At 42.3% G+C, this 27,923-nt stretch overlaps 1 protein-coding gene across 5 annotated transcripts; it reads right to left on the bottom strand.

Annotated features, from left to right (window-relative positions):
• Positions 1-57: 57 nt before the first annotated feature.
• On the bottom strand, positions 58-23,083 carry CCZ1 (CCZ1 homolog, vacuolar protein trafficking and biogenesis associated). 5 transcript variants are annotated; one of them, XM_081035277.1, is made up of 16 exons: positions 21,781-21,975; positions 21,142-21,251; positions 20,673-20,770; positions 20,482-20,575; positions 20,125-20,202; positions 19,670-19,717; positions 19,033-19,116; positions 17,724-17,899; positions 13,026-13,107; positions 11,154-11,215; positions 10,764-10,875; positions 5,320-5,353; positions 4,557-4,674; positions 1,972-2,130; positions 1,556-1,683; positions 58-407 (listed from the first exon to the last, which is right to left on the bottom strand). In XM_081035277.1, exons 4-16 carry the CDS (start codon positions 20,488-20,490, stop codon positions 352-354), a joined length of 1,146 nt encoding a protein of 381 aa, XP_080891403.1. In that variant the 5' UTR covers positions 20,491-20,575; positions 20,673-20,770; positions 21,142-21,251; positions 21,781-21,975; the 3' UTR covers positions 58-351. The 5 variants fall into 5 exon arrangements, with proteins under 5 accessions (XP_080891403.1, XP_080891404.1, XP_080891402.1 ...); XM_081035278.1 differs by lacking the exon at positions 21,781-21,975 and adding an exon at positions 21,408-21,605; XM_081035276.1 differs by lacking the exon at positions 21,142-21,251 and having other exon boundaries at positions 21,781-23,083.
• Between the last annotated feature and the right edge of the window lie 4,840 nt (positions 23,084-27,923).

Raw genomic sequence — 27,923 nt, 5'->3', positions numbered from 1 at the left:
CCCACTGGTCAGCACGTTCTACGAACAGGCAATAGGACAGAGACTCAATGCAAAACCAGAATTTTAAAAACTTTAACAATTTATTAGTCTGATTTTCCAGTAAAATATTCACATAATGTCAAAAGAATGGAATGACAGAGATGTAACTGACTACCTTGAATTAATTCCACATAAATATTTAAAATCTAAAAACTTCAGAGGATCAGAAGACTGAGTAGAAATTTGATTCTTCAAAGCAAGTATTGCTTTACTATTGTCATTAATCCAGTCAATAATATGACCAATAATCTGCAGTGGTAAACGAGACGCTTGCTGAGCTGTTTTAAAAGAGGTTTTGGTGAGCCGCTGTCGTCAGTCCAAGAAGAAGATGTTATTGAACTGCGTTGCACAAAGTTTCTTTACCTCTTCTGCAAAAAGAACAGAAAACAGTGAGTACGGAACAGCGGTTTTCACGTCAAGGTTGCATGATACATAGCAGTACCTTAAGTTCTTCTGGAATAAAGTTGGGAATAAATACATTTCTGCATTAATTGTGACCTTCAATCCCAGAAGCCTGGGTAAGAAATGGTAATAAATGGAGAGAAAGAAAAAGCCTACCATGACCACGAAACTTCATAGTACATGACACGGACAAACCCTGCTTCAGGGTCTGCGGAATCCCAAAGCCAGCCCCCGAGTTGCCTACGGCACCTCCGGGCTAGGGGGTGAGGAGCCCAGCTTCTAAAATCGTGAGAAATCTGATGCCGCAAAACAAACTCTGGCTACAACGGTGACCTGCAGATCAGTGCTCCATACAGGCATCGTTATCTTGACCCACTTCCCGTTGTAACGAGGCATCTTTCCTGATGTTTCTGATGCACACAACTACCAGTGACAGAAGTATTAACAAAGAGAAGAATTTAATGTGCCCCAGAAGATCCGTGCAGAGAAAAGACACCTCACCACCACCGTTTTGTACAAGCGGTACTTGGGGCGCACCCCCCCCAACTGTCCACTGCTTGCAGAGCAGCAAAGGAGCCTATTGCCCTGAAGGTGACATCACCCTTCCCTGCAGGCAACAAATGGTAGATCAATCAAAGCAGCTGTGCAGGCCACACGGTGCAGAGGCCCAGACCAATTGCACTGGCTGGAAGGCGAAGGAAACTGCTACATCTTGCTTGTGCACAGACAGACATGGCTGTAAACGGCTATATGAACCCGGCCACTCTGCATCGAAATGTGTATTCTTATTCCAGGAAATACAAATAGCCTTTTTATACACGGTGTATAAACTAACGGGACTCCCTTCTTTCCCTTTAGCATTGTAGAAACTAATTTTCTTTTATCCAAGTTTCCTGTGATAACAGGAAAGTTTTTCACATACTTTTCGAGGAACTAAGCTAGAGACAGACATAGAATGGATCAAATGATGGTTTCCTTTATGCAACAGAGACATGTGCTTAAAAATCTCAGCAGTCATGACGTTCTATTTAGTGTTTCTTAGTACACTGAAAAGACAATAGTTTTTAAATATCAGTAGCATTAAAATTCTGCTCAAATACCAAATCGTATTTACCATTTACTTCAATCAGGTTTGCATTTTTTTGATTCAAAATAACATATAGCTCCCGCTGGTCAGACTTTTTCCCCACAACCCAATAGTCACTCAGCGCTTTTACGATGATTTCTTCATCTTCGTCCACTCTGTAAGATAAGAGTTTCAAAATGCAATAGTTATCAAAACAGCCAGATCGTGAAACACAATCTAAAACAAAACCAGGAAACTTCAATCATTTAAAAAGTGTAGGGAGTCATGTGCGAGTGACCAGTGACTTCTGGGCTTAATGATCTGTTTGGAAGTGGCCCCCAGAAGGGCGGTCAAGTGTGAGCTCCCCTAAGGCGCTCTGGGTCATTTGGTTTGGAAGATGATTTCTTAATGTCTCTTGTCTTATTACAAAAGGGACACTTAATTTGAGAGGTGGCAAGAATTACCTCGTAAAATCACTGTTGATGTCACCCAGAATCTTCATTAAATCCGGATGAACTGACGTAAGTGACACACTGGGTGTTTTTCTCATGTGAATTGTACTTTTCTCTGCTAAGTTCATATGGTTGAAGTAGATAAACTTAAACTGGGGTTCTTTTTCAGACCTGTGAAAACATATCATTAAAATGGTAACATTCTGAAAGAACAGTTATCCAAACTATATAACGACATTGTTAAAATTTTAAATCCGTGAGGCTAAGCCTTGTACTTGCAATGGCTGAGCCTTCAAATCAAGAATCTCAGTTAAAAGTAACATGCTCCTCATTCATCAGTCACTTACTTGATATCTGTGAGGTACTCAATATGATGGAATTTTCCAGAGAGCTAAAGTGAATTTTTTAAAAACCAAAAATGTTTTAACCATTTTGTGATAATTTTCTCAATAAAACTATAATGTTTTATAAATGGCAATCACTAAATTTTTTTTAAAAAATGCAAACTAAATCAGTACAGGCCATTTATTGTCTAGTGGAAGGATCAGCAAACTCTGGCCTGGGGGCCACACCTGGCCCTGTTTTTCTAAATTAAGTTTTCCTGGAACTGCCACAGGCATATGTTTATGTACTGTCTACGGCTGCTTTCACACTTAAATGATAGTTGAGTAGTTGCAACACGCACAGTCCACAAAGTCTGAAATCCTTATTATTCAGTCCTTTGTGGAAGTCTGCCGACCTGTTTTAGGAGAGTAACATCTCCCTGATCCGACAGCACCAGGAAACAAACGCGTTCCATGTATTTAATCTGCCATAGAACTGAAGCTAACTACTGGAAAGTACTTCATCATCCTAAATGGAGATCATTCTAAACAGTATTAGCCTTTTCTGCCCAAGTGAAATGAATATTTTAATTGGGATACACTTTTCTGATTTTTAAATGATTGGGCCTCCCAGGTCAGGGTCTGCAACTCTTCAGGGAACCACGCAGACAGCTGCGCCATGAGCTCCCAGGCCCTCCCCCCCTCACCTCTCACTGTGCTCTTACAGATGTCCCAGTATGGGGTCTGGGTGACAGCCTGAGAGGCCCTGCCACTGTGGGGTGCAGAGCCGTCTCTGCTTCCTTCAGGGCTAGCAACCATGTTCTGGAGGGCTCAGGATACTGGAAATTGACCTCCAGATAAGGGGGTTACTACTGTAATACTTTATATCTAGGAAAAGAAAGAATGTGGATGATTCCTACAGGACAGACAGATGTGTGTGAAGACACATACAGCAAAATCTTAACTGCAGAATCTAAGTAGGGGGTATATGTGTGTGCACGGTACAACTTTTTCAACCTTCCTGTGTCTGAAAATGTTCATAATAAAATATTGGAGAGAAAAGTGCTTTCTAATGATCGGATAATTACTACCCAAGGCTCACTCCTTTCTTCTGCATGATCCCAAGGAGAGTTCATCTTATTTGTGAAACAGAAGGTGCTGGACAGCAAGTTCACCTCTGGGTATTTGTTGCTGTGTTACCTGAAATTCATCACATCTACTGAAAGCACAGACAGAACAGTTAATATCCGGTGATGTTCCGGGGCCGGGGACGTAGGTAACCACACTTTATCTCTCTCTACTCACAACGTGCATGACCCAAAACAGATTTAAATCACTTATGTATCCTTCAACAGTGAAAATCAGGCAGTTTCATGGTAAAAATGAACAAGTGAATAAAAAGGGTAAGCAGCTGTGAAGATGTAAGTTGGTCAGGCACTGTCCTCGGTAGTACCTTTTCTAAAACAAAGAAAGCTGTCAGCAGCAATCACCACACAGAACCGAATGTTTGTTCCCCGGGACCTGGCGATAGGCTATTGCTCATACCAGACCACACACAGTGGGTCATACCAGACCCACTGTAACATAACGAGTCACCAAACACAAGTGCACATATAAATTCAGTGTTTTAGTAACTGCTCAATCACATGGGAAGTCCACATGAAGAGGGCTTTCATTTCTCAATAAAAGATGTACTGTCCATCTACAGACTTATCTTTACAGTAATTCCACTTTACTTGTGAAGAGAATAGAAAGAGGTTAGAGACTTTTCAGTGTTCTTAGCACCAACACGAGTTTAACCTTGAGTCTCCTAATGCTTGGTCCTGGGCCTTTCTAGCTGTCAGACTTGGTACCAATGCCTTAACGGCTTCCAGCACAGCCACTTTCACACAAGGCAAAGTGCTTTCAGCCTTTGCAAAGCAAAGCCTGCTGGTTACAACCACCAGGGTGAATGCCACAGTCTGGGCTGGTCAAGTAGGATGTAAGATGGCACTTCACAAGGCCAGTTCACAGGCATAGCTAGCCCACACGTTCACCACAATCGGGACAGCGAGGGACTGCATTCAGAGGAGACGCAGCCCCAACTATCAAGGTGGGGCAGAAAACACAGGAGCAGCTCCCCCGGAAGCTTTTCAGACGTGAGTGAACAGCACACTGCTGCTGTGGTTTCAGAGAGAACACTAATGCCAATACTGCCTGTATTCTTAGGCAAAAACCACCCTTAGTTCAAAACGAGTTAGATGCTTGAAAGTAAACAGGAAGCAAAGTACAAACCCAGATGCTCTCTTGTTGATGTTAAATTGCTCACAAATGTCAGATGCCAGCACCGTGAGCTGCGGCCCCACAATGCTGTCCAGTCTTCGGCAAAAGTCCAACGTAGGCTGTACAGAGGCTAAAAGGAATTTAAAAAAATACCAGTTAGTGTTATAATACTTTGTGTTAAAGAGTCAATATTCACTTTACTGCCTTAAGCACAATGTTACCATCTTTACTGAATTAACAATTTAAATTAAACTTTTACTGCACCTGGGAGATGAAACAATGATATGATCAGATCTCCCTGCCCACCCGTCCCCCAAACAGAAGAGAAACAGAGAATCAAAATTAGCTACATTTAAGATGGAAAAAATCATCAAGACCCACCTCACTGTGGATGTTGATTTTAGCATGCTCTGTGGGGTGGTAAATTGGTTGCCACCCCAAGCAGGCCTAGAATGGTCAAATATTTAACAAACACCACACAGGTGCTGTTTGGCACCCCATTTAATCCTCAAAGCCCCCTTTTAGACAAGGACCACTGTTACCATTCCATAGTCAGGGAGGCCCAGAAAGGTGTCCAGATCCTACTGGTGACAAGTGGGAAAACTAGCACTTGAAAAAGACCAGAAATAGCTAGTTAAGATGGCAGAGGCTCCAGACGGGGCACAGCGCTGAATACAGCCTCTGTGTTGCTTAGGGAAACACACTGATCATTTAGGAATAAACGGAGCAAACTGTGAAGAGCAACGGCTGAAAGCAGACACAGGTGTGTACCTACCATCAATCATGAAGCACACGGCTGCACTCATGGCCTGCGAGGAGAAAACAAACCACAGGTGACAACATGGTACCGAAAAGGATCCTTAAGCACAGATGCAGTGACCTTGCTTGACTCTTGATTTGAACAAATCAACTTTATAAAGAGATTTTTTAGTCAACTGGAGAACCGTGTACTGGATGTTAGATGATGTTCAGGTCTGAGAAGAGCGGGGTGGCTATGTTAAAATAGATGTCCTTATTAGAGATGCAAACTGAAGTATTTAGACGTGAAATGACATGATGATTGAAAATGCTCTGGCAAAAAAATAAAACAAAACACAGAGAGTAGATGAGATTAGCATATTGTTAATTAATTAAGCTGTATGATGGGTACCTGGGGATTCATTATTCCAGTCTATTTTTGTGTATGTTTGACAATTTCCATTAACACAAAAACCCCCCAGCAAATTAATGTCACCTTGTCTCACTGTTTATTACGGCAAATACTGCAATTATGACATTAGCAAATACTGGCAACTTATAGCAACCAAACCCATAAAAAAAATAACCCAAAATGTTTAAATTTACTAAAGCAATGTATAGTGTTAAAAATAAAAGTCAAATAGAACATGTAACTTTATAATAAGAAAAGCAAGACTCCCTTCTCTGAGGCCTGTTCCCACAGGCAACCACTTTGACCATTTAGAGAATGTGGGTACCACTGTCACCTTCAGACAGTGTACTGACTTCCTAGTCAGGTCTATACCGACGTGACAACTCAGCTGCTCTCCTCCTCCTCCCTGTGGTTTACAGCCAGTCTAGTTCCCCCACTGGTCACCTTACAGCCCCAAACGGCTCATTTCTCACGCCCCCAGTCACAGGTACAAGCTCCGGTTCCTAACTTTTAAATGAGGACATTTACGTTCCCACCTGTCCCTGCCTCTCACCACTTCCACTTCTCAACCTCTATGGGCTATAACTATTTTTACACGGTCACAGTTAATTTGTAACTATTTTGTAACTAAATCAAAATTATTATTTGCCTATAAACAGGTTGCAAAATGGGTGCCTTACAGGAGTTCCATCCAATGTATGTGTTTCTTTGTGTGTAAAGTAATTTTGACTTAGATACTCACTAGTTTTCTAGCAAATTTCCAATTTCCAGCCTCTCCTGAGATATCAAGACATCTGGGACCAGTGGCTGTGCATTCCGAGGCACTCCCTAGCGGACCTGGGTAGCAGCTGGCATCCTTGGGACGTGTGCAGCAGTGAGTGCCACATTTAGCACCACTCCATATGGAAGCCCCATCCAACGTCCTTCCCTTATGTCTGCTCTCTGTTGGGTTTCCGTAGGTGTTTGTGTTGGATTTTTAAAACATGTGCCTTTTAAGTCTCTATTTAAAAACTTGAATTTCGAATATATAAAGAAGTACACAGAATGGTACAATGAACGCCATGGACCATCACTTTCCCAATAACAGTCAACTCGTAGACAGTCCTACCCCATCCATCTTCCTTATTCCTACAATTCCAGGAGCCCTATCATTTAATCCGTACACAGTTCAGAAGGAATCTGTAAAAGGCGAGGATTTGTAGAAGCACTTCCGGAATGGTGGCACGAGAAGCTCCACAGACTCTCTCCAGTGAAATACCGTAATTGGAGAAAATTATAAAAAGCAATCATTTCCAGAGGGAAAGGCAGGAATGCTTATTCAAGAAAATCTACTAAACCTTATTACTTATAGCTTTACAGCTGTAAACACATATATTAAAAAGAAGGAAAATCTCACATCAATAACCTAACCTTCCATCTTGAGACCTTGGAAAAGTTAAGAGCAAATTAAACCTAAAGCAAGCAGGAGGTAGGATATAACAAAGATTAGAGCAGAAATAAGTGAAATAGAGAATAGAAAAACAACAGAAAAAAATGAAACCAAAAATTCGTTCTCTAAAGCTCGTTTTCTAGCAAAATTGAAAAAACTTTAGCTAAACCAATTAGACCAAAAGAAGACTCAAATTACTAAAATGAGGAATGAAAGAAGAGACATCACTACTGACTTTATAGGGAAAAAAAGATTTGAAGGCTACATACTGCTATAAAAAATTATATACAAACAAATTGAGTAAGCAAAATGGACAAATTCCTAGTGAAACACAAACTATGAAAACAACCCAAGAAACAGAAAATCAGAAAAGACCTGTAATAAGAAATTAACTTATAATTTAAAAACTTCCAACAAGGAAAAGCCCAGATGTAGGTGACTTCACTGTGACCAAACATTTAAAGGAGAATTGACACCAGTCCTTTGCAAAGTCTTCCAAAAAATGGAAGAGATGGGAACACTTCCCAACTTACTTTGAGGCCAGCATAACCCTGCTACCAAAACTAAAGCCTCGGAAAGAAAAGAAGACTACTACCCCTCAGGGCCCTGAGGATCAGCTGGGCCTCCTGAGGGCTGAAGACTAAGGTCAGCGACTCCTCCGGTGGTCAGCTGTGTCTGCGGACCAACCCCCGAGAAAACTCTGGATCTCGAAGCTCAGGTGAGCCTCCATGATGGCTACAGTCCACACATGCTGGGAGCAACAGGCTGCGCTGTCTGCACAACTCCAGTAAGAGGACAACTGGAAGCTCGCACCTGGTGACCCCAATCCTGTCCTTGTGCCTCTTCCCTGGGCTGGCTTTAATCTCTGCTTGTTTGCTGTAATAAACCGTAACCGTGAGTGTAACAGCTTCTCTGAGTCCCGTGAGTCCTTCTAGTGAACTACTGAACCTGAAGGTGGTCTTGGGCACCCCTTGAACTAGCAGTTGGTGTCAGGAGTGAGGATGGTCTTGGGGACTCCTGAATTTTGCAGCTAGAAACCACTGACTTAAATATATTAAGTGAGTGAATTATGTGGTATGGTATGTGAATTATATGGCATGTGAATTAATAGCTCGATAAAGCTGTTTAAAAAAGGTAACTTTTTAACATAACCACAATGCCATTATCACATCTGAAATTACATCCAGTGGTTGACTTTAAAAATGGAAACCCGATGAACACAGTGTACCAGGCCCATATTTCCTTCATTAAGGGTTCAAAGTCATTACCCCTCAATCATTCAAAGGAGAAAAATTTTAGCTTAATATAAAAGGGGACTTTTTCCCCTCCCCCAATTACTGCTTTAAATTATGCCTCATTTCAGTTTGGTTCATTTTCACATTACACCTTTTTGTCTACTTTCCTGGAATTCTCTCGTCGCCATTCTTTATCATACCTAACGTTTAATCAAACCTGTTAATCATACTCCTGTATGAATGAAACCTCTTTATTCTGGAGCCCTTGCTCCCAGAACAGAGCTCTCCTCCCTGTTCCTTATGGAAGAACCTGAGGTGATAAGTTCGTGAGCAGGGCTTCCGAGCTGTATCATGGCTAGCCTTTCTTTACTGTTCTTATGGGTAGGAGCCACCGTAGTTTGAATTCCAGCATGTTCTCTTTCTTGGTTTCCTCACTTATTCTACGTGGGTACAACCTCTTGCAGCAGCCTTAAGAAAGGACGCATGGGGTAACCTTTCTGAGACTTTTCATGTTTAACATCTTTCTTCTACTTCACCTGTGACTGATAATTTTGCTTGGCAAAAAATTCTACCCTGAAAATTACTTCCTTTCAGAACTTTGAAAGTCTTCCTTCCATTGTCACCTAACATCTAGGGCTGGTAAGGAAACTGCTAATGCCAGTTTGATTTACAACTGACCTTACTGTCCTTCTGGAAGCTTTCTGGGACTTCTCTTTGTTTCCAAAATTGCCCATTGTGTGGATAGGAGTGGATCTTTTTTCTTCACTGTGCTAGACATTCCCTGGGCATTTTCAATCTGGAAATGTACTCCTCTTCAGCGGCACATATTCTCCTAACGCCATTTACTAATTTCCTCTCCTCCACTTCTGTGAAATTCCTGAACTGACCCTCTCTCTCATCTTTCCTCCCATATTTTAATTTCCTGTCATTTTTATCTTATATTCTAGGGCAGGGTAACTTATCTTTCACCCTCCTGATGAATTTCTTGTCAAAAATTATATCTCCAGGGGGTGGGGGTTGAGGGGTTATTGCTTACTGGGCACAGAATTTCTGTTTGGGGTGCAACGTTTTGGAACTGGTGGTGATGGTTGCACGCTGTGGATGTACTTAATGTCACTGACTTGTACACTTAACGTGGTTAAAATGGCATATCTTATGCAATGTGTTGTCTTGCCACTAAAAAACACTTTTTAAAGATTATATTTTCAATTAATCTAAGTTTAATATAACCTTGACTCTTTCCTGTCATCCTGTTTTAGAGCTACAACTTCTCTAATCTTTGCTAATTTTTAAACATTCTCTTCTGTTCCCAGAATCATTTTTGTTTCTCTCAGAACCTATAGTTCTGTTTTGCAACCACACTTAAGAACGACAGAACTGAAAGCTGACTGGGCGGAAGCGCCACTCGGGTGAAGGTCCAGGGTGGCAGTGTTCACACAGCGATGCCAGGAGTAGGACCTTGTTCTCAGGTGCGACACCCACCTGAGCCACTCTACGTCCCTCCAGGTTTACTTCTTAAAAAAGACTCAGTTTTCAGCCCAGGACAGGTGCTCAGCTGCATGTCTGAGCACCAGGATGGGGAAAGGGCAGCTGAGTGGTTCATGTCCAACACCTCACTTATTCCCCTCTCTCCTTCCTACTCTTGACCCCCCAGGTGACTGACTGCCTCAAAGCCAAAGCTTCTCTGGGCTTCCGTGGGGGGGCCGTGGGGTGGGGGCGCGCCTGCCTCCATGCTCGTTCCCTACTCATATCCCAGGCTGCAGCTTCCTCCACTCTGCCAGGCATCACTCTGCCATCTCCTTTCTATCTACCAGGAAGATACACAATCCCCTCATCCGCCAACGTCCGTCTCCTTCCTGTGTTCTTACTGCATTGCTTCTAAGCCTTCACGAGGGAAAACTAATTGTACCCTCAGCAGGAACACAACACAAACACATCCTCAGCCTTCTTTCTTGAACCAAAAATTGCCCTTAAAACAAAAACAAACCCACCTTACACACACACACACACACACACGAAACCAAGGCTGTCCTTAGAATGAGCAAGTCCACAGCTTTAAAATCAGAGCAAATGCAGCACTCACTGAAGTGTGGGCAGGACAGCAGGGGGCATCTAAGGGCCAACCCTGACCGTTGGTGGCGTTCGACTTGCGGGCACGCAGGACGTCACAGACTCAGACAGTTACTCTTTCACTAATAACAAAACTGTTTACTAGGAGTTGAAAAACTTAACTGTTTCAGAACAGCACCCATTTTGAGTTTTACACTAATTATGCCTGCCAACATCTATTCCGAGAAACGCTCCACAGGTTTGCATACGTACTTGTGTATGTACACCCGCAAGAAAGATTTATGTTATTTATGTCCGTATCAACCAGTAACACTGGCGGGAAAAGCAGTCGTTACCTTATAGACTATTAAATGGAGCGCCTCATAAGTGTCATCTGTATTTACAAAGATTTGGGGGAATCTGCATTTTGCTTCTGGATCATTGAGGTTCAAGGGTCCAGTCAGAAATCTGAAAAGTAAGCACAGACACGACTCAATTCAATTAGGTAAACTATAAACAGGCATATATCAACGGAGTCCATGCCTGCTTAATATACAGCTGCCTGGGGAGCTAGATACTACTTGGAAAACACCAAGTTAGATCATGAGAAAGTAATAATTTTAATTCACTACAAACAACAGAAGTTCCTCTGTTGATTATTATCAATAAAGTAGCACAAAGGTAGTTCAGTGTTCATGAAAAGATAAGAAAATCCAATACTGTATATCAAAGAACAGAAGTCCTACCTTCCATAGTGTTGAAGGTTTCCTGGCATTTCCGCCCTTATGGGAGAATCCCTTCCTGCCAACTGTAAACAAAGTTAATGTTGAGAAATGCCTTATTACATTCTCTTTTCAAAGCTTTGAAAAACAGCATTTATATCCACTAGTTGGCTCCACGCCATTTTTCTGCATCAAAGTCCCATTTTCCTCCCCGCCAAAAAAAACCGAGGGGCATCACAGAGGTACACAGAAAACTCAGAGATTTTAAGAACTATCATAACTTCACTGTACCTAAATTCCAAATTCCAAATACTGATTAAGTTCCTTTATTAGCAACAACTGAAATTTCCCATGTGGTTAACATATGCTAGGCAATGACATAAATTACTCCACTTCATCTCATATCACTGTGGGGAACACTCTTCCTATTTCCTACTTGTGGAAACTCAAGTCCATGGAAGTTCACCCACGCACACAGCTCCTAAGTAGCAGGGCCAGGCATCAAAACCAGGCCCGTCTGAGATCAAAGTCCTGGCCTTCAGCCATTCCTCAGAGATTTACATTCGTAGCACATTCCCAGTTCCTTTTACTAAAGATGTACTATTTCAACATGCATGGAAAACGAACAAAAATCCAACAGTCATGTTAGCTAAAACTTGTTATTCTTCTAAAAGATTTTAATGTTCTTTTAGTCTACATGAAAGTTTAACATTTACCTGCAAATGAAAGATTGATAAACACAGTAAATCCGATAGTAAAAAGGCACAGACAACTCTCACATATGCAGTTCCTACTGAGAGAGGGCCTCAGGTGGCCATGTTTGTTCCCAACGCCACGTTGAGACTGTAGCTTCCTAGCTTATAAGCCTGGCTCTCGGGCATATGATAAAGCACCAGAGACGTCTGTTGTCGCAACAGCACTGTCACACGGGCAAGCCTCCTGGAGAAGTGAGCTTTCTGAGGGTGCAGCTGTGAGCAGGTGCTTCAGCGTCAGGCAGACCCTGCGATCAAGTCCTGGCCCCACCACTGACTGGGTGGGTGGCCCTGGGTGAGTCAAGCTTGGGTGTCGTCTCTGTCAGGCGGAGATAAGGTACCCACTGTCAGGACTGTCGTCAGGAGATGCATGCTGGCTGGGCGCTTCACACTGTGTCTCGTAGTCGGTACGTATTCCAGAAACATTAGCTACCGTATCTAAAGAACCTAGAAAGGAACTAAGTGCAGGACCAGGTCCTTCTCAAGACCTTGTTTTCAATTTCTTATCAATGATATGTTTCTTGTTGTTTGAAGTCATGGCTTTCAGAAAGTAGAGGGAAGGAGAGAGACCCAGAGAGGAGCACACGGGTACCTGGGCCGAGATGGTTTCGTGGGCTGTGGATGCTTTTCACCCCCAGCCTAACCCAAGCTACAGAAGGATACTTTCGGGAGAGCACTGTGGTGTCTACAGTTCTCTGCAGAGAACAGGGAAATTAAGTACCAGAGTGGGAAAGCCAGGCAGGCAATATAACATCTCTTGAGATCCACCAGTTTGTCAAAGATCCCTGGCATTTTCGGAGTTCCCAGAACCCTACCCAATTCCCAGTTTTCCTCTCCTCAATGCATTGCTCCTCTTAAAAACATACCTTTGCTACTGCATTTGAACATAATACAATGAAGAGCTGACATCCATGGTTTTCTGTTCTAAGGGATGACGACTAAACAAATATCACTAAATATCACACTAGTAAAATAGAGACCAGGATGGCCCACCCATAACCACATTACTGCACCCTCCTCCCCGCTCCCACCTGTGTGTGGGTATATACATACATACACACATGTATATATGTCTGTCTGTCTATAGCAATAGAGATATCCGTCCCCAATCTACGGAGAGAGAGCTATTAGCACCCAATCATACCTCGGGTTCGATGTGCCTAGGAAATAGGGACGTGGTGAGGTACTTGTATAAAATTCTCATGTCATCTTGTTCTAGTCCACTCCTGAAACATTAGAAAAGCACTGTTACAAGTTTGGAACCAGAATCTGTCTTCCCATTATTCTGACCACACTGAAGCTCATCTTTTTTCTTTTACATTCTATCAAGAAGCCCATTCTTTGACTGAGAATTCCAAGAAGGAAGGAGCAAGGCTTGAGTCCGCACGAGACCCTGAGCCTGACCTGCTAAAGGCTACTAGTTAGTATGTCGTTGCGCATTTCATGTGCCATTTAAAATAGAAAGTTACAACAGACTAGGTCCTCTGGTTGAATTCCATGTGGGATTCTTCAGGGGGCATTAATAACCATAATGCAGCATTTCGGGTCAAAGACTTCTCTTCGCTTTCTGGGTTACACGGTAATGCCACGTTCTTGCACTTGGCATCCCGGAAAACACTGGGACACTGTAGGCCAGGAATCGGTCCTTCTCTGCCTTAGAAATGCATGTGCATTTTAACAGTTTGGATTTCCATGCAGGAGAAAAGAAGGAAGAGAAAGAAATCAACTTCAGGCAAACCATCTAATCTGAAATGAGGCAAGAATGAGCAGCATGTGGGAAAATCCTGAGAGACTAGCAGGCATCGGACTCGATCTGAAATCAGTTTTTAGGTAGGAACATAAACAGACAATGGGTCTGTATCTGGGCTTTTTTCTGTTCAAGATAATTGAAAAAATCGTGTGAGGAAATCTAACTTTACATAAGTCAACCCTCTATACTCTACCCTATTCCAGGAGCTCTCTCCTCTTTTCCGTTAGGGAAAGTCTGGTCTGTCCTGGCAAATGAGTGCTACCCACCTCCTGGGGCTCATTCAGTTTTCTCTTACCTCTTTGTCTTCCTCTACCACCTCTCTTCTTTTGAGGTTCAATTTTCATAATGTCTAGTCCCCAACTAAAACTAGAAGGGAGCCCTATGCCCTTAAGCATGTTTGTTCTATTTCCTCCCCAGTAGAAAGAGAAATTTTGGGTCCAAAGATAAGGCCACAAGAGAAGTGGTTGGGGACACGTAGTGCTTGTCCTGTGACAACGCCAGCTCTGAAACTCGGCCAACTAGGCAGATGGAATTTCCACATCAAACACATGGAAAGGTCACCCCCTTTTTTTCTTACACAGAAATAGTTGAGGTAAGGGGAAAGAGGAGAAAAACAGAAACAAAACAAGTTCTGGATGTTACTTTCCTTTTAAGACATAGAAAGTTCCAGTGAGAGGGGTTTGTTAATGACAAGTAGAAAACGGTATGTAAAGGATTATGTGCCGGGCAATTGCTTCTAGGGCTGTGCTTCCCGTAACAGTAGCTACGGAACACTTGAAATGTGGCCAGTTGAAATGAGTGTAAAATACACACTGGATTTTTAAGGTTTAGCATACAAAGAATAGCTCATTAATTTTTTGTATGATTTACCTGTTGAAATAATATTTTAGAAATACTGGGCCAAAACATGTAATTAATTTCACCAGTTTCTTTTTATTCTATCACGGCTAGTGGAATTTTTAAATTACATATGTGGCTTGCATTATATTCTATTGGACAGTGCAAAAAACATTGAGTAGAAAACACCCTATAAAAAGAAGTGGCAGACAACAGGGCTTAACTACTTACTATGTGCACAGGGCTTACAGCTTTGTTTTTATTACTGCACTTAAGATTTAATGGTAGGCATTAAATATTTTGGTGTTGGTTTTCTGGGTAGAAAATATAAAAGAAAAAAATTAAGTTGCAGCCAGCTGTTCGGAACACAAAATACCCAGCAGGCAACTCCCACTTCACCTACGGAGAGACCTGCCCAAGTTACAGGCTCTCCATTACCTCTGACCATAGCAACTCTCTCTCTGGTGTCCGCCACCCTGATACCTAGTCCCCGCTCCTCTATAAAAAAAAATGAAACAATTTTCTATTCCGGTTATGCAAGATGTTACCTCTGGGGAAAAGTTCTTCCAACTGCATGGCAATCTTCAATGATCTCAAAATAAAGTTTAAAAAAATAATCAAACAAGAGTTCCTTCCTTAGCACAAATAGATACACAAATACATACATAAAGCCAACAAAACCCTGCACTGACAGGTCCAAATGATTCAGGACCATCAATGGCTCCCATCAAACAGGGAATTGCCCCCTCGTGCTCAGAATCTCAAAGTCTCTCAAATACAGTGACTTAATAGGAATGATTTTTTTCTTTAAAACAAAAACGAAAACCACAAAACTCTTCTTACCCTTAAATCTGATTCATCTGTGAGCATAAAATGCTACTACTTGGTCAAAACGGATTTTTCTTTCTCGTTTACACCTAACTCTGTGTCCTGCTTACTTCAATGCTCAAAGGACTTTCACTGCTTTGCTCTAAGACCTCTACACCTGCTCTGAGTGAAATAGCAACTCCAATGCTGCAAGCCACACCCGGCTGTGGTCAGCAGCCTGCATCTCACTGCGGCACACCAACTCGGTTTCCACTGGCGAGACTAAGTTATTTAATTTGAAAACTTCTTTCAGAATCACTACCAAGAATAAGGTGGTGATCATCCAATGCGCAAGCCTTCACGTAGGCTAGTTTAGTCTAAAATACAGAGTATGCTATTGTCATGTATTGAATATAAGATAATCCAGCCAAGATAAAAGATGGTTAATTTTGATTAAATATCTAAGGTATTTATTCATAAAAGCATTAACCCCTGAAAAGTAAGTCAATCCATTAAAAAGAAAATTCTCTCAAAAAACAAGCCAAAAACTCTGGACAAGGAAGTCAGCAGGATCCTCCTAATAGCAGTGGTGTCTAATCCTATCACGGCCACTGCAAAAACCAGGTCCATTCGTCAAATGTGACACAGTGCAAAGAGAACTATTGTTTTCCACTAGTCATTTGCTTTGAGCTCCCCACCATCATTTACGGAGTACATAGTGTGCCAGGTTCTGGCCTCGTGTAGGGAGACAGATGGTTCTGCCCTCAATCAGATAATTTCAAAACAGTATAGTAAGTAAAAGAATAAACATATTCTGTTCATGAAGTATACGATACTGTCTTGGTGTTTAAATATACCAGCTTTGTAACTGGTAATTGCTTCTCAAAATGTGCTATTTTTCATAAAGCTCCTTCTTGTCCCAACTGCCTGGGACCTACCTGTCTCTGGGATGGGTGCAGCCACCAGAGCTGGGGCACTGCTCAACTCCAGGGGACATCATTCATGAAGACAAAGATGCCAAAAGGATCCCCGGGAGTGGGGCAACAGGTACGATGAGCCCAGGCGTCCAGAGCTCAAGCCTGCCAGTCATGCTGGTCTCCGGGGGCCCTTCCTGCTCTAGGACTGTATCCTTTCTGTCTCAGAGTTCGCACCCATCTCAGGGCTTATGTTGTACCAGGAGGTTGGAATCTGAGCCACCCTTCTCTGATGGGCACCACGGCCATGGGCTGCTGTTGGATTCTGGCCCATTCCCTTGATCTCTCTATCACCACGGCTGGCTGCAACCTTCCCAGGTCCTCCCTGGAATTTCCCCCTATGGAGGGGCCGCTCTCTCCTCAGACCAGATACCGTATAACTATCCTTCAACCTTTCCCAACAGCGTAAGAATTTCACTTTGCTGTCATAGCGTGAAGATCAGAGAAGACAACTAGAACGGGCTCAGTGAGTATAACATCAAGTTGCCTGATGAACAATTTTTCAAGTGAAAAAGGAGGTGTGTTTTTATCTGGATTTGTTATTATTTTCATAGGCAAAAACTCATCCACTTGTTTAACAAATGTATTCAAATTTCTTTAGATGAGCTTGTTTTTCTTCCTAAAATGAAGCTACAAAATTTTGGCATGGGAGAGGATGGGTTTCAAGGGACCACTACAGCCTTTGCTACTAGCTGAACTCAGCTTTCGTGTTAAAACAAGCTACACCCCTAATTTATCGTAAATGCAAATACAAAACTTGACCAAGTCCGAGCACCCGGAGCAGTGCTGGAGGGCTTCCAGCTGGCCGCTCCCTCCTGCACCCCAGCTCATCTCAGGCAGGTCACTCAACCACCATCAACAGCCGGGATCCACACACCGCACTCTAGGGCCGCGTCCTCTGTACAGTCTTACGCACATTCAGTGGCTTTTCCATACTTTAGTCTTAGGTAGTTGACAGCATTTAGTAATGGTTTCTTTCTTCCTGAGTATAAACACTTTCAACAAGGAAATTAGGTTTTTGTTCCTACTACAGGAAGCAAACAGAGTTTGACGACGCGGGAATTTCCTGGCTTTATAGCACTTTTAACTTCCTGGATAGTTTTTAAAACCTAGCTTCTTTAAAAGAAAACATGACAGTTACGCTTCCCACATTTACTATACCATTTCTTTGAAGATGTTTTTGGAAAACACACCAAAATAAAAATAGGATTCCTAAATCCTAACCTGATAAAACATTTTCTCCACCTTTCATGGCACAAGTTTTAAACTCCCCTGCTTGGTAATTTTAAACAGAATTACCCTAGTTTTGGTTTAAATGATCATTGCTTTATTCTGACAATATCTACAGATGCTTTCTACCTTGCCCCCCTGCCATTAGTTTCAGTTGGACAATCTGCTACCAGTCTAGTCACTGCTATTTTTATTATCCTAAAAGAGTTCTTCTTTTACATGCCAATCCTTAGGATGTACCTACCAGATTAGTTGGTCGTTATAGAGAAAGGCAGTGTATTTGACTATACTCAGACTTTCCTCCATCCTATTAATAAAGGACTGGATTTTCAAATAAGTCATTTTATCCAATGGGAAGAAGCTGATTCCACCAAAAATGTCAAGTAGATCGCATGACTGCAAGTGCAACGTTTGCAAATACTGTAGGAAAACATAAGGCATAACACTTACTAATGATACATTGACTCTAGTACTGACAACTAAAAATGATTAGTCTTAATTTATGGTACAATACAATTACTAGCAAACAGCACACTGACAAGACCAACAAGTAGGTGAGCCATTGGTACCTGGATTTGAAAATACAAAGTTTCAATTCAATGTAAAGTTTCAATTCAATTTCCAAACATGAAGTTCAAACATAGCTAGTTAACGTTGATTCAGTATTGTGTTTTATCTCTGTAGTAGTTCATTCCTTACATTAGTGCTCCTGCTATTAAGTTAACCTCGGTAGGAATCCACACGAGGATATAATGGACAGATCGTGCCATCGTACACTAACATCATGGAAAGGGACATGTGGTCACTTGTACCACTGGGCAGTAGTAGAGTAAAAGAGACAAGAACAAGAATCAGGAGATAGTATGGGAGTGAATAATTATGGTCACTAAAATGAAAAACAAACAAGAAAAGTAATTCATAAAAACAAAATAATTTAAGAACAGATTATCAAAGGTAGTTTAGAAAGTATTCCTTTAAGATAAACTGAATTTGACCAGAGGTTGGATGAAATATGCAAAATCAATTTACAGTAAAAGAGAATGGCAACTTTTAGGGATATTCATTTATCACGGGAAAAATCACATTAATAAACTCTAACGTGATCAAGTCTGTGTCACAGCCAAAAACTTTTACTTTCAGTCTATATAGATTACACCTGTTTAGTGAACAGAATCAATACACAAGAAGTGCTACTCAGCTAAATAGTATAAATTTTGCTAATTAACCAATCCACCACACAGTAAGTTCACTTTTTGAGTAACCCTACTCTGATAGATGGAGGTGGAATACAGATGAAGCCTAGAGATATTTCAAGATGCTTTAAGGAGCTGTGACCGAGTGGCAAGAGCCGACACACAGGGTTGGAAAAAGATTCAAGTGTACACATCTAATGAGTCTTCACACCGGTCTTGTTTTGCCACAGTATATCTTAGTCTCTTTGCCCCTTTCAAGTTCTGGCTTTTTTCGTATTTGAGAAACAAATTTGTTTGTATACTTCTCTAAGGGGCTGTTTGAACACTACCAAGATTATAAATCAAATTCCAGATACTTACCCGATGGAAGAATTTCTCTAATCTTTCTTTTAGGAGCTTCACACCTCCATCCTCCATGGCTCTCAGAAATGTACCATTAAATAGCTAACGGTGTAAAAAAATTTAAAAAGTCAACTTCCCATGCCCTTTTATTACCCAGTATAACAAGGTCTTCTTTTATTTTTAGATTAATGAATTCGACTAATTTAATTCCCCCAGTTCCTTTTAAATATAGAATACATTTCCATACATGAGAAAGCCTAAGTTATAAAATAAGGCACAAAAAATTCACACACTGTTAAGTGATGTAATTTTTATGAAATCACCAGTTTCTGGCATGTTTTTAACCTCAATTCCTACCAAAGTTTTACTTTACAGAAATAATATAGCCAGACTTTTTAAACAATACACATTTCTACAGTATGCATTTTCCTCCAGAATGCGGAATGTACCAGGCTAGAAGGTAGGGAAGGGCTCAGTGCTCAGTGAGTGGATGACGCATAAACCTCAACACTGTCTCAAAGGCCCCTTTATCTCCTCCCCTAAAACAGATATACAGTCGCCCTTGCAGGCATCTGAAGAATTAAGAATTATTTTTAAACAACCCGTACATAAGGGTGAGCAGCTAGATTCAATTCAGAAAGAATGTTATGCTTACCTTGTACATGCTGTAGCATTGTTGGAGCACTGAACTATAAACTTTGTCCTACAAACAACACACAGACATAGCACAAGTCAATTCAAGAGAAACCAATTCTATCACACAGCAGAGGTACAATGACTCCTGGCAAAGTAATGTCATGCTTTTAAACTTGGTCCCACAACAGCTGTGTGCTGAAAGTAGAGGTGTTTAAATTCAATTATAAACCAGTAAACCTAATTTTAGGAGGGCTTTATACATAGATGATTAGTAGAAGCATTAACGAGATAGGGTACATACACATTTTTATGAGATTGTGCTAATGTAGACAACAGACATAAAACTTTACTGTGTGTACCGTGAGAAATTTCTGCAAAAGCAACACAGCTTAAATTTGACCAAGCAAGTTGCTCAACATACTCAGTAATAAATTTTTTTTCTAAAAACTTGAAATGAAAAAAATGACAGATTACCAACAATTCCTCCTCTTGGTATTCAACAACTGATTTTCCATCTTTACTTTGCTTTTCAATGCTAGGATTCCGAACAACCTACAGAATTGGATAAACTAAAATTATACAACGAATCAATTATGTTTTAATTTCCCCTAAATTAAAAAAAATTGAATATGACACAACACCAAAAACGTAACTTTTTAAAACAACCCCAAGAACAAATACACTGAATAGAAATTTGATTTTAAAATTGCAACCAACATTATTGTAATTTTACTTTGACACAATAGCCAGAAGACTTTCCTAAATTCCTAACATTAAGGACCTACCATAACTTCACAAATTAAAAAAAAAAAGTACTATGTATGTAAATACCATGACCATCCAGAAATTTTCTTCTGGTTCATTGAAGAACTGTCTATTCTTCTGTGTATGTAAAGATTTTGCAGGTTTTGATGGACTAAAGGTCCTAAAAAGGTTAAAAGAATACGTTGGGGACAGCTCTCCAGTAGAAATAAGTTGTAAGCATTCGCTGCACTTTGCAAAAGCACATTTAAAGGCATCACCTTGTAAACTGTACAATAGCTTCACACAATCCGACATTTCTAATTTTCTCATTCTTCTCTACTTCATTTGGATAATAGAACAAAATTTTGTTTTCCTCCTAAAGTATGAAGAAACAGAATCCCATTAATATGCACATTTTTTTTTTCACCTTAGCTGCTGAAAACGCTAAGTTGAACGTCAACTTCTCAGGTCAGAGATACTACAAGCCAAACAAAACGACACAAACAAAAGCCCCACTGTAGAAAAGCAAGAATTATCTCCTCCACCGCGTAAGTAACGCCCATCAGCCTGACAGACAACCGTGGTACTCGAGTAAGGCCCCTGGTACCTGAAGCGGCACTGGACAACCCCTCCCTCCTTGGAGCTCTGTCCTCACGCCAATTTGTGACAAACACACCAACGCGTGTAAGAGAGAAACGTGCGCGCGCACGTGCACCGGCTCACCCCCCCCCCCCCCCCGCGACTTACACCCAGCGGGTTCACTGTCGTTCGGACCGACAGCCTTTAAAAGGGCTGATTTTTCTGGCAACAAAACCTAGCTCCGGATGTCCTTTGAGGAAGGAAGTCACCGTCCCCACCTAAAAAATAACCCCCAAACTCCTGGAGTGTATCGATTAATTCGGGAAAAAAACAACTTCCTGAGTCCTCCGAGCCCGCATTACGTGTAGGGGGACAGCCCGCCGCTCTCGTTCCACGTTTCCAGGGACTTCGGGGACTTCCAGTAACAAAGACACTCGCTCAATTTTAATCATCCGGAAACGATGCGAAGAGAACACAGAGTCACCGCTCGAGGAGTGATGAGCCCGATGAACCTTCCTTCCCCAACGGGCACTGGCCCGGGACCTGCACAGCGCAGCCCGAGCCTCCCGGCCGCAGCCGCACCCCCGGGGCCGGGCACACCCCTGGCGCTCAGCAGCCGCTGGGAAGTGACGCTGCAGGAGGACGGAGTGACAGGTGCTGCCCGGCGCCGGGCCGGCCCGGGCCGCCTGCGGGACGCACCCCGCAGCTCCCGGGGCCCGACGCCGGCCGGTCGGCGGCACCCGCACCCCCGCCCCGGGCCCCCTCTGGGCCGCCGGGGACGCCCGCGCGCAGCCCCGCTCCGCGTACCTCTCCCTCGCGCGGCCCGAAGCGCGGGTTGTAGATGAAGAAGCTCAGCAGCGCCGGCGGGAACTGCTTCTCCTGGGCCGCCCCGGCTGCCGCTGCCGCCATCCCCCCGATCCCCGCCCGATCCCCACCTTGGGAGCCTCCTTCCGCCGGTCCCAGACCGCCGCAGGCAGGAGACCGCACTTCCGCCTCGCGACTGGTCCCCCGGAAGTGCTCGCCCTCAGCCCGGAAGAAGAAGTGGCAGCCCGGCGTCCCTTTCTGGCGCACCGTGTGGACTCGTTCCTGGGCAGGTGTATTTTAGGAGAACTAAGGCGAAGGTGAAATTTCTTTCTTGTTTGCGCCCAGATGTCTCTCCTGGCTAACGGGCAGGGTTGCTTGTTTACAGAAAAATGGATGGAGCATAGCTTTTTATAGAAAGGAGCGTGAAGGTGCAAAGGAGGCTCTATGCGTTGAAAGAAACAAGTGTGGGGCAGACGTGTATTCAGCGTGCAGTTTGCCCGTTTTCATTGTCCACAGGGTTCCTCCGGGCTTTTAAGGTTTTCTTGTTGTAATCCCAGTTTGAGAGACCTCAGGTGACAGCTGGGTCAAAGCAAACCGACGACTTAGCACCCCAATTCCTCTGCCTCAGGGAAGATCTGCAGAGCTGAAGGCGCTGCGCAGGGGAGGCACTGCGTGTGTGTGTGCATGTGTGCGTGTGCGCGTGTGTGTGTGCGTGCGCGTGTGTGCATGTGCGCGTGTGTGCATGTGCGTGCGTGCGTGTGTGCATGTGCGCGTGTGCGCGCGTGTGCCCCCCAAGCGAGACCAGAGCATGGTTTTCTCCAGAGCCAATCCCAGGCGTTGGCTCACAGGGCACCAGGCTTTCCAGCTTTTACGATTCACTTGCTTTTGAGTCCTGTGAATCGTGACGCAGTTGGAATGGATCCTTACTGCTGGTATTTGGAGGTCAAGCCCCTGGAGCTGATTGATGGCCAAGCTCAAGCCGACCTTGGTTTAGGTTGTCTCATGTCAACCAATGGTTGCTGCCAATTCAACCCCAACAGCAATCCCCAATTTGGGGTACGGTGAAGGAGATTTTACTCAGCACAAACAGCTCAATTGAGATATAGCACAGCTGTAGAAAAACAAGCTTGTGAGGCTCTGTAGGTACGAGGAAGCCCAGTGGTGCAGTTTGGGTTGCAAGACAGGTGAGCTCAGCTCCACCTGAGACATCGCTGCTCTGGTCCACTCCTCTGGTCCAGGGAGGCAGCTGAGGTGAGAGACCTCCAGACAGGAAACACAATCTTCAGTGGGTAACGAAAGTGCATCCCTGAGCCAGAGGGGAGCTGACTTATATAGAAAGAAGTCCCTGCCCCTGGTGCCTGATTGGTCTGCTCTCTTGCAAATAAGGACTCGAAGTCCTCAGTTTGATTGGTCCAAAAAGCCCTGTCCTGATTGGTCATAATGGAGGTGTCCTGATTGGTCAGTGAAGATGCTAATGAGGATATGGCTGTGCAGCTCTCAGTGGATGTGGAGAGTCTCAGCTCTGTTGGTTGAAATGGGATTCCAAGAACTCATTTATGAGGACTGTCTCAGCCGCAGGTAGACAGTTCAGTGCCGACTTTTCCCTGAGTGTGGCTTCTGTGAGAGGTCCTGTTTAGCAATGGATGTTAGGCTCTCTTTTTAAATTTGGTCCAATTAGCCACCAGGAGTCCTTCTTGGTAGATATTTTCTTTCTCAGGGTCAACACTCCTCTGTCACAGATTAAGTTTAGAAACAGGACTGCTCATCCAACCTGGCAGAGTGGATCTTCACATTTAGGGAGGCAGTGTTGGAATTTGGACATGAGACAGATCTGGGTACTTATCCTAGCTCTGTCATTCACTAGGTGTGAGTCCGTGGAGTGATTACTTAGCCTTTCTCTGCTATCTCTTATTTGTAAAATGATAATAGTAAATGCTTTCCTTCAAGAAATTTCTCTAAGAATTAAGTGGGACCATGAATTGGACATATAGTGGCCAGCACTTAATTATTATACAGGAAATGATTACTATCATTTCTTGCTCCTGACATTCCCAACATATGCAAATCAACATGTGATACACCACATTAACAAAATGAAGGATAAAAATCATATGATCATCTCAGTAGATGGAGAAAAAGCATCTGACAAAATTCAACATCCTTTCATGATAAAAACTCTCAACACACTGGGTGTAGAAGGAATATACATCAGCATAACAAAGGCCATATATGCCAAGTCCACAGCTAACAACATGTTCAATGATGAAAGGCTGAAAGCTTTTCCTCTGGGATCAGGAACAAGATAAGCCACTTTTAGCCACTTTTATTCAACATAGTGCTGAAGTCCTAGCCAGAAAAATTAGGCAAGAAAAAGAAATAAAAGGCGTTCAAGTCATAAAGGAAGAAGTAAAATTGTCTCTGTTTGCAGACAACGTGATCTTATATATAGAAAACCTTAAAGATTCCACCAAAAACTTCTTACAGCTAATAAATGAATTCAGTAAAGTTGCAGGATACAGTATCAATATACAAAAATCAGGTGTTTTTTGTTTGTTTGTTTGTTTTTTTAAGGAGGGTGCAGCTCACCGGGGTCCAATGTGGGATCAAACCGGCAACCTTGGTGTTATTAGCACCAAGCTCTAACCAACTTAGCTAACCGGCCACCTGCCTTCAGTTAATTTCTTTACACTAACAATGAACTATAAGAAAGAGAAATTAAGAAAACAATCCTATTTATATTAGCATCAAAAAGATTAAAATACTTAGGAATAAATATAACCAAGGAGGTGAGAGACCTGTGTACTGAAAACTATAAAACATTGATGAAAGAAATTGAAGAAGACACAAATAAATGAAAAGATATTCTGTGTTTATGGGTTAAAGAATTAATATTGTTAAGATGTCATACTGTCCAGAGTGATCTACAGATTCAGTGCAATCCTTATAAAAATTCCAATAGTAATTTTTATAGACACAGAAAAGACAATCCTAAAATTTATATGGAACCACAATATACCCCAAATAGCCCAAACATTCTTGACAAAGAAGAACAAAGCTAGAGGCATAACATTCCCTGAATTCTAACTATATTACAAACCTATAGTAATCAAAGCAATATGGTATTGTATAAAAACAGACACATAGTTCATTGGAACAGTATAGGAAGCCCAGAAATAAACCCATGCACATATGGTCAATTAATTTATGACAAAGGAACCAAGAATATACAATGGGGGGCCAGCCTGGTGGCTCAGGCGGTTGGAGCTCCATGCTCCTAACTCCGAAGGCTGCCAGTTCGAGTCCCACATAGACCAGTGGGCTCTCAACCACAAGGTTGCTAGTTCAACTCCTTGAGTCCCGGAAGGGATGGTGGGCTCCGCCCCCTGCAACTAAGATTGAACACATCACCTTGAGCTGAGCTGCCTCCTGGATGGCTCAGTTGGTTGGAGTACGGCTCTCAACCACAAGGATGCCAATTCAATTCCTCGAGTCCCACAAGGGATGGTGCCGCCTGCAACTAAGATTGAACACGAAAAAAAATAATAATAATAAGATTGAACATGGCACCTTGAGCTGAGCTGCCGCTGAGCTCCCGGATGGCTCAGTTGATTGGAACGAGTCCGTCCTCTCAACCACTAGTTGCCGGTTCGACTCCTGCAAGGGATGGTGGGCTGTGCCCCCTGCAACTAGAAACGGCAACTGGAGCTGAGCTGCGCCCTCCACAACTAAGATTGAAAGGACAACTTGACTTGGAAAAAAGGCCTGGAAGTACACACTGTTCCCCAACAAAAGTCCTGTTCTTCCCCAATAAAATCTAAAAAAAAAAAAAAAAGAACATACAATGGGGAAGGGATAGTCTCTTCAATAAACGTTGTTGGGAAAACTGGACCTCTGTTTTGCACTGTACACAAAAATCAGCTCAAAATGGATTAAAGACTTGAACATAACTGAAACCATAAAACTCCTAGAAGAAAATGGGGTAAGCTCCTTGACACTGGTCTTGGCAATGATTTTTTTGGATTTGACACCAAATCCAAAATAAATAAACTATTTATAAATAGCAAAGCAAAAAAATAAATAAACTAAAGAGATTCTACACAGCAAAGGAAACCGTCAACAAAATGAATAGCCAACCTACGGAACAGCAGACAGTATTTGCAAACCACACATCTGGTAGGGGTTAATACCCAAAATATCAAGAAACTCATACAAACAAAAGAAAAACTCCCCCAAATAACTCAGTTTAAAAATGAGCAAAGGATCCAAGTAGGCATTTTTTCCAAAGAAGGTATTCAAACAGCCAACAGGTACATGAAAAGATGCTCAACCTCACTAATCATCAGGGAAATGCAAATCAAAACCACAATGAGATGTCACCTCACACCTGTTAGGTCTATTTTCAAAAAGACGAGACAATAAATGCTGGTCAGGATGTGGAGAAATAGGAACTCTAGTGTACTGTTGGTGGGAACGTAGATTGGTGCAGCCACAGTGGAAAACAGTATGGAGCTTCCTCAAAAAATTAAAAATAGAACTACCATATGACCCAGCAATCCCACTTTTGGTAATATATCCAAAGGAAATAATATCATTACGTAGGAGAGATATCGGTACCCCCATATTCATTGCAGCATTATTCACAATAGCCAAGATATGGGGACAACCTAAGTGTCCATCAATAGATGGATGAATTAACAAAATGTGATATATATGTTACAATAGAATATTGCTCAGCCGTGAGAAAGAAGGAAATCCTGCCCTTTGTGACGACATGGATGAACCTGGAGGGAATTAAGCTTAGTGAAATAAGCCAGACAAAGAAAGACAAATATTTCATGGTATCACTTACATGTGGAATCTTAAAAAAAGAAAAGTCAAACTCATAGAAACAGAGAGTGAAATAGTGGTTGCTACGAGCTCAGGGCAGGGGTTGAGAGAAAAGGGAGAGTCTAGTAAAAGGGTACAAACTCAGTTATAAAATGAATAAGATCTGAGGATCTAATGTACAGCATGGTGACTATAGTTGATAATACTACCGTTTTGTATAATTGAAGTTTTCTAAGAGTAGAATTTCAATAAAAGGTAAATATATGAGGTAATGAATGTGTTTCTTAGCTTGATGGTGGAAATCCTTTCACAATGCATACGTACATAACATCATCATGTTGTACCCTTTAAATACATGACAATTTTGCATGTCAATTATACTCCGATAAAGCTGAAAAAAGAAAAAAGATTTTGTGAACTCAAAATTCCACGGGAATGAGATGTAGGACAGCCATGTTTTTGTGGTAAAAGGGAGCACAGTTCCAGGTAGAAAGTCACAGTTCCAGATAGGAGGTTGTAGACACGGTCTCACCTGTATCTGTATCCCTGATAACAAGAAAAGTGAGCTTCTAGTTGATAGGACGATTGGAGTCGGTGTCTTGCTCCGTTGTATAGCACAGTGCCTGCCTTAAAGATGTGTGTTGAATGGACGAATTACGGAGGTTGGGAACAGGAGAGGGGAGAAACGGACTTTAGAGATTGACGTTCCTCCTTGAGAGTTCTGTCTGCTGCATGACGTCCAGATGGAGCTCAGGTTACCGGCTGGTCTGACATTCTCGTGAGTTCTCTCCTTATACTCAGGTCAGCACTGAGCTTCAAGGAGAAGCTGCTGAGTAGAGGTTGGGGTGTGATATACACCTCTAAGGTCACCTGTACAAAGGGCCCCTTCATGGCACTCTGTTGACAGAAATAACAGACCCGTGGGTCAAGTAGCCAGTCTGTTCTTTGTTGATTTAGAGCCGAGACTGTGTCATTCAGAAGTGACTTTCATCGAAGGGTAAATTTCTCTCCTGCAGTTAAAATTGACCTTGATCTCCATCTCCTCCTGTGATCATCGACAAAGGAGCTTCCAAAGTATATGATTCTTTTTATTAAAAAATGAAAAATCTGAAGCAAATTCTGTAAATCAAGGTTCAATTGGAGAATAAGAACCAGTAGAAAACATATTCATATAAAAGTATATGTGTAATGTAATTTTTAGCTTTAATTACAGTATTATGCAATTATGTAGCCATGTAATATGTAGTCATATGTGTACCTGTATGTATTACAGGTATGCACTTGTGAGAGCTGGTTCAACAGTCTCTGTATGGCCGTTG

This window comes from Rhinolophus hipposideros (genome assembly GCF_964194185.1).
Source record: "Rhinolophus hipposideros genome assembly, chromosome: 23".
Taxonomy (NCBI): Eukaryota; Metazoa; Chordata; class Mammalia; order Chiroptera; family Rhinolophidae; genus Rhinolophus; species Rhinolophus hipposideros.
Note: the sequence above shows the minus strand (reverse complement) of the source record. Positions and strands in the feature narration are given on the sequence as shown.